This window comes from Xylocopa sonorina, chromosome 18 (assembly GCF_050948175.1).
Source record: "Xylocopa sonorina isolate GNS202 chromosome 18, iyXylSono1_principal, whole genome shotgun sequence".
Classification (NCBI taxonomy): Eukaryota; Metazoa; Arthropoda; class Insecta; order Hymenoptera; family Apidae; genus Xylocopa; species Xylocopa sonorina.
Window position 1 is genome coordinate 4,301,393 of NC_135210.1, and position 11,114 is coordinate 4,312,506.

Below are 11,114 nucleotides of genomic sequence, written 5' to 3' on the forward strand. Positions count from 1 at the left end.
TTTGAGTCATTTGTTGGTTGGTGATTAGGGAATCTCGAGCTTAGATATAAGTTTCAGGGTCCTGGGCTTCATGCCCGAAGAAAGAAGAGGCTATATGCCGAAGAGGCCCGGAGAAGAGGGCTACTACTAATGACTATGCATTCAGAGGCAGGCAACCCTCTCGATGCAGAGTCATTGCTTGTCAGTAGTTTGTCATTATGCTCGTATTTGTGTAGTATATTTTAGCCAGCAAAGCCTGCTGGCCCATCGGATGTTGGGCGAATCGCGGTTTTCAATTGTAGTGTTGCGAATAATAAATTACGGTTTCAATTAGAGTTGCGATTATCTACAGATCGCGATTGTTAATAGAGTTGCGATTAACCTTAGGTCGCGATGTTTATTAGAGTTGCGTATTAATTAATATATCGCGCTTTGAATTAGAGTTGCGTAAAAATGATAATCGTGGTTGCTCTTTTAGTGTTGCGAATCATGAGATCGCGATTGTTTGCTCAATTATTGCTTGTTTACATTTGCTTCGCGAATATGATTAAATTATATTTGATATTTCTTCAATTGTTTAGTCCTTAATTCCATTTAGTGTTGCGATAATGAATGACGCGTTTTTCACGATAGTGTAGCGTTCAACGTAATGCCCAAATCTTCCACTAACACTGTGGAATCACACTTGAAAGGTAATGTACAAATAATATAAAAGTACCTTAATTAGTGTTGCGAACATAAAGTTACGAATTATAAAAAAGGCCCTGTCAATTTTGGCAGGCAATTTTCGCGATATTTTTGCTCATTTTTTTCATGATTGTTTCATAAATGGAAGTATGATCTTGCACTTAGAGTCACCTACGTAGCTGAAAAAGCTACATTGCACTATGGTGACATTGCACCTAAATAGATCATTTCTTCTAAAATCTAGTTTATTAGTGTTGCGTATTTAAATTCTGGGTGCATAAATTAGATTTCCGAATCATAAAAAGCGTCCTTAGGTGACTGCTCGCGTATTGCTTTTTTATGACGCACCTCGCGATTAATTAATACTACGAATTATAAAGAAGGCCCTGGCAAATTGCCAGGCAATTTTCGCGATAATTTTCTCACTTTTTTCTCGGTTGATTGACATATTCCTTACTTTCTTACATTTAATGGAAAAAAGATAACGAAAAAGATAAAATATTTCACTCATCATTTTTAATGATAATAAAAATTAATTATAATGAGTGTTATGTTTATCTTTATGTCGTTGGGAATCGAGCGTTTGTCATTAAAATAAACAGTAATTTGTACGTTTGTAAAGTCAGAATTTGTTTAGTATTGTGCTTCTCATGACTGATCTGGAAATATTCTAGATATCCTTTGTATATCATTATTTATGACAGCTTTGAAATTTATTGAGCATTAAGAACGAAACTACTAATATTTAATTAGAATATTATTATTATTTTATTTTTAAAGAGTTAATATTTTGTATAAATTAGAAGTAAATTCTTAGGTTTTACCACACCATAAGACATATAATATTTCATTAAAATATATCTTGTTTATTGTCATTGTTTAATTAATATATTATTGTTTAATTAATGTGCTTTTATTAATCCATTAAGTAAGTTTGTTTTAGACTCACGATTTTAGATAGATATTTAGATGATGGATTTGGAGAATTTGTATATGGTATCGTACAGATGGAAATACAGACAGGTCAATATTAATCAAAGTAAGTAAGTGACAAAAATATATATATTATATAAAAAGAAGGGATATTATGTGCTATCATTAACCAATTATACAACTTTGTTACAGATCTAAAATTTTGGAAGATGCCTGTAGACCTAATTATTAAAAAGGAAGTATATATATGTGTCTATAATTATTAAAAGGAGGTATATGTATGTGTCTATTTATATATATTTTTTCTGTACGATTTATTAATACTAAACCTACCGATATTTTATACATACTATGTTATTTTTTTGTGTGTTGTTCATTCTTGTTTCAGATGTTTAGTGTTTGCAGTTTTCCTTCATACGTTTTTCTTGGTGGTTTTTGTTTCGTGGTGTAATCTTTGAATCGTTTCTATTGTAATTTCTCCGTAAATTACTCCGATCTTGAATTTTCTGTTATCAGATACATGTGTGTCGCACATTGGTTTCCTTTTGGTTTGATTCCCTGTTTTGTTGTTTTGTCTTTGTTTCTGGATGTATCACATGGATTCAGATCCATTAGATTTTTACATAGGTAGGTTGAAAGATGTATGACTCTGTTTCTGGATGTATTATGGGTTCAATTCTGTTAGATTTTCACGTAGGCAGGTTGAAAGATGTATGTCTGTTTCTGGATGTATTATGGGTTCAATTCTATTAGATTTTTACGTAGGCAGGTTGAAAGATGTATGTCTGTTTCTGGATGTATTATGGGTTCAATTCAATTAGATTTTTACGTAGGCAGGTTGAGACATTTCTGTTCTCAGGTACATACATCATATAAGATCTTTACAAATTCCATTAGATTTTTACATAGGTAGGGTGAAACATGTTTCAATTATTGATAGGTAGGAATAATTTCTCTTAAATTTAGGTAGATTCCAGCTGGATGGGTAGTATTTAAATTAAATTAGCTTTAAAGTAGACTAAGTAGATTTAGTACGCTTAGTAGATTAAGTAGATATAATACGCTTAGTAGATTAAGTAAATTTTTAGCTACGTAAGTAATTGTTAAGATAGCCTTATTGTTTGGCGAGAATTCTTTACAATACTCATTTTGCTGTCTATTTGCATAGCGATTGAAGGCTAACCGCGTTGCAAATGTACATTAAAAGGAGGTGCTATTTAATAATAATTTGTGCAAAAGGAGGGTGGATGGGACGCGGTTAGGGTGGGTCTCCATTCGCAGCAACCTCCACGTGGTGAGACCCGGGAACTATGTATTTGATATATAATTGTTAATTATATCATACGGTGGTATGATGTAATTAAAAATTATGTAGCAAATAACTCGAGCAAATGGCTGCCATAGGTTTTAATCATATTTAAATTAATTTAAATAGAGTTTAATTTTAATGAGAAAGTTTTCTGAGCTAGTGTAGTAGATACAATTATGATAAAGATTTTCAAGTAAAATTATTTAGGATATAAACAACAGAAATTAGTACAGTGCAAATAAATTTTCAAGCTCAATTCTCTCGAAAGCAAAGTTTGAAAAGCAAATTTTATTGAATATTGCCGTTGTTAGAATTTTCTGGCGCGGAAGATTTTCATGAGATACAGATTCATATTTTCAAGCTCCTCGAATATAATAGTGTGTCCTATAATAGTGTCGTGACACAAGTGTCGCCTCAATGCTAAGACTATGCTGTTATGAGAGTGCAAGCACTGTCTTAGCATGATTTTACCACGGAATTCGTTCCATCCGTTGCCACTGGCGTGTCAATCGCTGTGTTGTCTAGGTACGAGTTAAAGTTTTATTTTACCGAAATAAATGTGTGTGAATATTTAATGAAACAAATGTAAATAAAGCTTATACGATGAGATGTAACCGTAATTCGTGACTAACAAAAAGAACTATAGTGATGGGTTATTTAAATGAACTAACCGGTTTGACGGATTGTGTGTTTGAAACCGAAGTAAATATGTTATAACATAAAATTAGCGTTCATTTCTTGAAATAAATAAATTACGCGTGTTTCTGTATTAATTTTGGGATAATATTTTATGGGGTAATATTTTACGATATAACGAGAGACTATCCGAATGCAAGCGATTGATTGTCAAATCGTGTTGTAATTATATTGGGAATGTTCATTTGTCAGGAATTTGTAATGGTATTGAATTAATGACGCCAGAATTTATAGAAATGTCTATTTCTTCTAAATTATAGCGTATGATATTATCACAAAATGCAGATATAATTCAAGATGTACTGCTTATCCGTAGGGTGTCGAATCGAACGGTGGCGCCAGCTGACGGCAGTTTGTTGAAGCAGTATAAGGCAAGATGGCCGAGCGGTGGTGACGGGTCGTGGAATGTACGGCTGGAGAATTGGTGGTCTTGGCGCAGCGCGGATGGCCTAGTGATGGCCGAGTTCAACATCGACATCGGCAAACTTCCGGAGGACGTGCGGGAGAAACTTGCTGAGCTGGATCTCGAGTTATCTGAAGGTGAGTTGTCTGCTTTCCTCGATGCACTGCTATGCAAACCCTTTCTGACTCACCCCGTGCATACGTGAAAAAGATTCCCCTAGCCCCCTTTGATAAAATCGATAATACCTTCGCTGTTGCCATTTTACTCCCCTGTAACTACGTGCATTACCTTTTGAAATACCTTTTCGTGCTCAAACGAGCCTTTTCCCCGGGTCCTGTTAATCATTATTATATATCAGAGATTTGGAATTGCTCCAACCGAGTCTGCCCTGATCACGACGTGTAGTCGAGGCCCTTATCGACCGCGCCTCACTTTGTGCATTGCTCTTTGCTTTTTCTTTTGGATAACTGACGACCGGTACGAATCCTTTATTAGCTTTTTTCATTTTTGGCTCGTAAGCTACGATTTTATCCAGCTGTACGTCGAAACAAATCTCGCTAAACCTGTTTGTACACCGTTCGGAACATGCCTAGTTTATTGGATTCGGTTTTTCAGCAGAACAAGATTCAATCTTGGCTACTGTCTAATTTCTCATAACAAATTATTCGAATTTTCGATGATGTCGATCGATATTCCAAAAAAACGTTCCCTCGTTTTCGAAGAAACACCAGGTGCACGTTATTGACGTTTCGCTCGGTGTACACTTAAAAATCTGGATACCTAGGTATCACAGACTATTTCACCGCGAAACGTCCAACAGAATACTTGACATTCCTCTATTTATCAGGTATTCGCTGCTTAATAAGTCATCGTTCTTTTTTTTCCACGGTTCGACGAGCCATATAACATCAGCTATGTCATTTGAAATTCCAGCTCGATTTTTGACAGAAGCCGCGATCTCCTCGCTCGAATGAAAACGTTTAGCACCGTAGAGGACGACGTGAACGAACGATTTGTAGGTAGGTAGGGTATTGGGGCCGAGTTAGTGGAATATTTCGAAACGAATCAGCGACTCCTTAAAATATCTAATAGGTTAGAAACGAGTGGCTGCTCGTTCTCAAGTATTTTGTCGGAGTTCGCATGGGTGTCTAGTGGCAGGGAACAGCTCAACGTTACAGGTGTGAAGTTTCAACTGTCCTGCTCTTCGTTCTCGTCGGCTGCTGACTATTCGTTTATTTGCATTCGCAGTTAGAGTGGTTACACGGAGCAAGACTCTCGACCGGTTTTTCCGTGCAGCTCCTTTGCCAAACGCCGATCATCCGTCCGCGATTTAAAGGGACTCTAGTATCACGGCCGTCCACTTTCCTCCACCGTGAGCTTGACCGTTCGATGCTGAAGAAATGCGTGCGACTTGGCTACATTTTAGCGTAATTTACGACGTCGCGTTTGAATAAAAAGCGATGATGTCGATACGTTCTAAATAAAGTCGAGTTAAGAATGTAATTAACCCTCTGGCGCATACTGGTTTTACCGCGAGACCACTTGAACTTTGTCGCTCGCGTTGCATAGTTAATGTATTATACGCAAAGGTATACAATCAGGTCTAGACGCGTGACGAGACTATTTTATTTTCAAAATTTAGTAATAAAAGATGACAATGTCTTATGTCGATAAGATTCGATGTCGCCTAGCATCTAACACGGTATCCCCGTGTAGTGATGTGACGTCAGTTGGACGGGTCACCGTTTATCTTCGCGGAGCTTTATTTGCATGTGAGGTAATTGCGCAGATTACCCGTTCGTGTGTATTTCAATTGAATCCGACTACAAGACCGCCTTGAGAGAAATCGTGGACACTACTAGCCGCGACGAAGCGGTTCGTATTCTTACGGTACAAGGTGTAGACGGATTCTATCTGGCCGAGCATTCGGGTAAAAAAATAGTTTAGAGCAATTTCGATCAGTGGGTCTGTTATTTGGCCGAGCTTTAACTAATAAATGGAAAAATAACGAGAGGCTTCTGTCTCGATTGTTTGCTGGAGAAGGTTGCTCCACTTGGAGTACGAGCCGCGTCACTTTGTTCGACAATTACACGCTTAGCTGACGTAATCGTAATGAAAAACTCGGACAATAAAATCGTGAACGTTTTTACGTTTTGCACGTGTTCATTTTCCTCACGCCATTAACGTTCCTACGTCGTTCCTCCTTTACTTTCTACGCGTCCGTTCGTTCTGCTCGATTCAACGTTGGCTGGTAGGTCTATCGATTCAGCCGGGGAAATTAATCGAGCCTGTAATAGACGGCGTTAATATACATATAATCGGTGTGATATAACGAACCAATGTCGATGCTCGTTTATCCTACGGTACAATTTAACATCGAATCGTCGTAGGGCACCTGTTATCGAGCACTCTGCATACCTGGTGCATAGATCGTACTTATGCTTCTTGTAATTCCAGGCAATCGTTTTCTTCGTCCACTAACGACCAGCGAAGAGTTTAAACCGGCGGATACGTACTTTCTTCTGTTCAATATAGATAACAAGCTTTTAAGATAATAGGAATAATTATTATTGGATGATTCTCTTAAGCTTTACAAGAGTAGATATGTCATATGTACGAAGGTTTCCATGCGCTATGAAAATTGTTTAATCCACGGATACACCCCTCCGATTGCTTTCGGTGGTGTAATTTAAACTGTACTTTAATGGTTTATACCGAGCGTTATTTATGAAGGAATTTTTAAAATGTCAGAGAGGCCACACGTCAGAGTGCCACACGTCTTCTAGCCACGTGAAACTTTTAATGACATTAAACCACCACGGCATCGTATGGGATATCCCGATTGGGTTGACCTCGCTGAAAAATTCCCTTTATTGACGTAATATTTCAGGAAGACGGATCACTTGGGTGTCGGTAATTCAAAGCACGATGCTCCGATAAAGTTACCACCGGTTACAACAAAGATATTATGCCGTAGGTAAATGGGACACTTTGTACGCTGCTCCCGCTATCGCTTTGTAAATAGTCGAAATTTTATCACTGGGAAATGGGCGGCTTTCATTTACCAATGATCCATAAGCAAAGCCAATCGTGTTACGTTCTCGTATAGACCGACGCTTATTTACAGAATCGAGTATTTCGCTATTCTAAGGTGGTGTTCTGTCAGTGGTTTGAATGGTTCCATGGATCGTTGCATTTGTCGTTGCTCAATGACAGTTAATACTTCCTCTCACGAGTGGAAACGCGATTTCCGACAATTCAGAAAATGTGTCAACGTGAACGAATTCAAACAGCAGTCCCGTTTTTATCTGGGAAATATTATCTGATAATGCTAGGAGCGACGATCAATTAAGTAGCTGTTGGCTCACGCGAAGTTAATCGGCTTTAACTGTTTTTTATCGATTGCCCTAAACGTGATTTGCCGTCGATCGAACGGTAACTGAGTTCCGAGAGAAAGGAACTTCCTTGGTTAGCATTTTCATCTGTTATTCATCGCTCAGTGACTCATTCTTTTGACTCCTTCGGTTGCTGGTGTCGTCCCCTCCTTTATGCACGTTTAATTTCATTTGAAATTCGTGGCGTCTCTTGAAAGGAAAACGATTGTAATATAAGTTCCGCTCGTTTAGAAAAAATGTGTCCACGCAACATATATTTTTATTCATTCATCGGAGGGAACTGTTCACCGTTCGATTTGCTTGAACTTTGACCTTGAGTTACCTTGAACTAGAAGGCATTGAACTCGTGCCGCGAAGGGTCGTCGCGGTCTTAGGTGCTTGAAAAGTCGTAGTTCCACTTAAGAAAGCGAAGGTGAGCCTAAAATCTTGAACGCGTTTCTACCTGGATGAAAGTCGTTCTAGAGGCGTGCAACCTGCTTAGAAAGGAATTCAGTGTCTTACTAGGAGCCGAATAGACCATTTTGCCTGCGATTTAAATTAACTTCGAGTATGTACTCTAACTAATTGCTCCAGCCACTAGTTGTATCTAGCAGAGACGTACGTATGCTGTGAAGAAACGGAGCTATCGATGGGTCGACGTCAATTACCCGGCAGATTCGTTCAAAGAGTCCGTTCCGGTTCTCAATTACAATTGGTCGATATCGACAGAAATCCATCGAACCAATAAGATGCGCATAAATCGAACGGAAACCTTCGACCCTTCCTCTGACGTAAATTCTCGAGCATGTTGTCGTTACGCCGATTTATGGCCTCGGTTGAACCTGACTTCGCACTTCGCCGCGGCTTCCTCAACCTCTGTTTGTATAGTTCCGAGGTCAGCGCACTTCCGGTCAACACCCGGAACCAGACCGACTACAGCCGCTTCCACGCCGCCTTTTAACGTCCTCGAATACAATTTCGCGGTTTAGTAGGACGTTGAATGACTGGCCTTGAACGATCGAGTATTTCTATCGCACGCCTTATTTTTAGATAGGCTAAAACAATACACGCGTTCACCAAGCAAACGTGATGTAATGAGAAATCCTTTAGAGGTTAGTTTCGAGATTTCAAGGCTGTGAAGATTACGTTACAGTTGTAGGAAGAAAAAGAACTATGTTTCAATCAATTGTATAATCTGATTCGTATATATATCGGTTTTATCAGTTAATTAGATAATCGTACGGTAGGTACGTATCAAAGTAAAGATAAATAATACGTAACATACCGACGATATATTTTATTGTGTACATAGCGGAGTTGTAAAGAAATGTAAAGTACGTTCGTTAAACCTTGAGGGAGAAACTGTAGGAATGAAGTAGAGACAATCAGGAAAGAGTGAAATTTAGATACGAAAACAGGTTTTCCACCATTTATGAATCTGTATCTTTTCCACTATAAAATAATATTTTATATCGTGTGCGTTTACCCGTATGTACACGTATGTGTAATAGCGAACACTAATATCCTTCCTCCTTAAACATTTCGTTACCCTCGTGACACGCTCACTTCGAGCTCAACCTAACAGCTTTTAATTTCGTATCTTCAATTTTGCTCCAAAATAAAATAGGGGAGACAAGAGGAGAGGCTTGTATCGCTGATCGGGCGATAACTTAATACCGCGGCTAATCAAGCCGTCGAACGGGATTGGTGAGTATCGAATGGGGATCGAAAAAGTGGCCGAGGGGTCGGCAAAATTGGTAAACAAAAGATTACTCTCCCAGCGTAAGAATTGTCTGGACAGCGTTCGAGGATGGCAGATCTGGTTAGGTGGCCGCAGGTGCGGTTGCACTCCGTTGGAATGCATCCATCGGGTGCCGGGTGCAGATGCTGTCGCAGCTCGTTCGTGGACCGTTTGTAAGATCAAGGTCGCCGGTTTCGTGGGTAAACGTCCTCGAGTCGCCTTGAGTTGCACGTTGCACCGAGCCGCGTTGCATATACGCGGTACGACTCGTCGAGACCACACGTTTACCGGCTATTATGTCCCTCCTCCGCACTCATCGCCGATACCGATGCACGATACAAAGCTACGTCTACAACGTGTCGCTTTTATCGATCAACTAAGCCGTGGCACCAGAATTATCGGTTATCGATTCTGCCAAATCGAGTTATTTGTTCGATTATTTATGTTACATGTCCGTTTTTTCTTACACACTCTGTACGCGAATCTCTTTGGACCTTGGAGCTTTCATTCGCGAACGTCAATTCTCCGATATTCTAGATTCACAATCACCATTTTTCAGGGACTGAACCAAATTAATTTCAATCAGATAGCTCAAAAAATTTGTTTTCAACAGCGATATTAACGTGTCCCCTATCTCGGCGATAAGCGCACGGTAATCGTTACGATAAAAATGTTCGCGTAATTTCATCGAGTGTTTGGTCAGCTTATGTCATCGATTTAGACTTATTATTGTCGACAAGGTGATTCGTGTATGTTACGTCAGCTCGGTTAGAAAAACTTAATTAGCAAACGTTTCCATCAAACGTCTCCATACCTACTGCTTTATCGTCCGCAACGTTCTTTCGTTCTCTGGATGCTGTCGCGTTTCGCGAAACGGTTTGTTTCGTCTTCCTGACGTTCATGAATTCCAGAGTACTCCATTGTTTTTTTTTCCTCGCCATGCCTTTCGCGGCCAGGATTAAATCTTACGGCCGGTTGGCTGGCGACAAAATTTTATTTAAGGATTTCCATGTTTTCTACGCGAAGCCTTGATTTCCCTGGATCAGCGCTACTCGCACGGTACGATCGAGCGTGGGCGTTCCAAGTTTTATTCGAGGAAAGTACGAACGCACGGCGATCCTCTCTGGATCTTTTGTACTTAAGGGCCACCGTTCGAGGAGAAGTGGGAGATCGGAGAGCAGCAAGCAATCAACACGTTTCTTCGTCGTAAACCGAACGTTGATGCTGCGTGTTCTCTGTTACAGCCGTTGCTTATCTTCTCTGTAGGGACCACGGTTCTGATTTGAATCAGAAAAAAGAGTTTCCTCGATGCTAGTTAGATGGAAATAGATTTTTTACTCGGACTTTAAATGTTTCGCTGGCAATGCGTGACAGTTGAAGGTATTCGAGGCATAACGAGACAAGATTCTGTTGAGTAAAGTTTGACGCTACGTTTCTAAGAGAGAAAAAGAGAGAGTATTTGTAATGGAAATTCAGCCATAAGGGATCAGGTAACCTAGGAATAAGGTGTGTACGTGGTAGGTAGCAAACGTTGGTAGTAGAAATCTTTACAGAATTGCCCTTAGATGCTATTAATAATATCGAAGCGTTTCACAAGAGCGAGCAATTACGGCAAGAACTTTGTCGGCGGTGTAATACAAGGTATCAGTCACGAATCGAACGCATTCGATCCTGGACACGTTCGTGTACGAGTAGAGGCCGCCGCGTTCAACTCGAGGAACGCTCCACATCCTGTAAAAGTCCCTCCGGTATAAGTTGCGAGAGAGCATCATTGGCATCGGTAGAGGATTCTCTATCCGATTCGTGATCTTTGCGAGTCCGCCTTAAGAAAACGGTCGAGCACGTAAGGTAGACGGTAGGATTGGCGTGTAACATGAAAATGAGAAAGAAAAGCAGCGAGTCTCGGAACACGCGAGCCCAGCGTACAGGGGTGAAGGGAAAGGTACAGAAAGGGGAAGCGGCGGGGATAAAAAGAGAAAGATCGTCTTGTCG

At 39.9% G+C, this 11,114-nt stretch overlaps 1 protein-coding gene across 1 annotated transcript; it reads left to right on the forward strand.

The window, feature by feature from the left end:
• Positions 1–3,486: 3,486 nt before the first annotated feature.
• On the forward strand, positions 3,487–8,566 carry LOC143431607 (uncharacterized). Its single transcript, XM_076908484.1, has 3 exons — positions 3,487–3,493; positions 3,921–4,144; positions 8,432–8,566. Coding segments are annotated over exons 1-3 (315 nt in total). The 5' UTR covers positions 3,487–3,491; the 3' UTR covers positions 8,521–8,566.
• Positions 8,567–11,114: the final 2,548 nt, after the last annotated feature.

What these genes read in the sequence shown, in the direction of transcription:
- LOC143431607 (XM_076908484.1), top strand. An exon ending in GGATCTCGAGTTATCTGAAG is followed by an intron (nt 4,145 to 8,431) that starts GTGAGTTGTCTG and finishes CCTTATTTTTAG; the next exon opens with ATAGGCTAAAACAATACACG.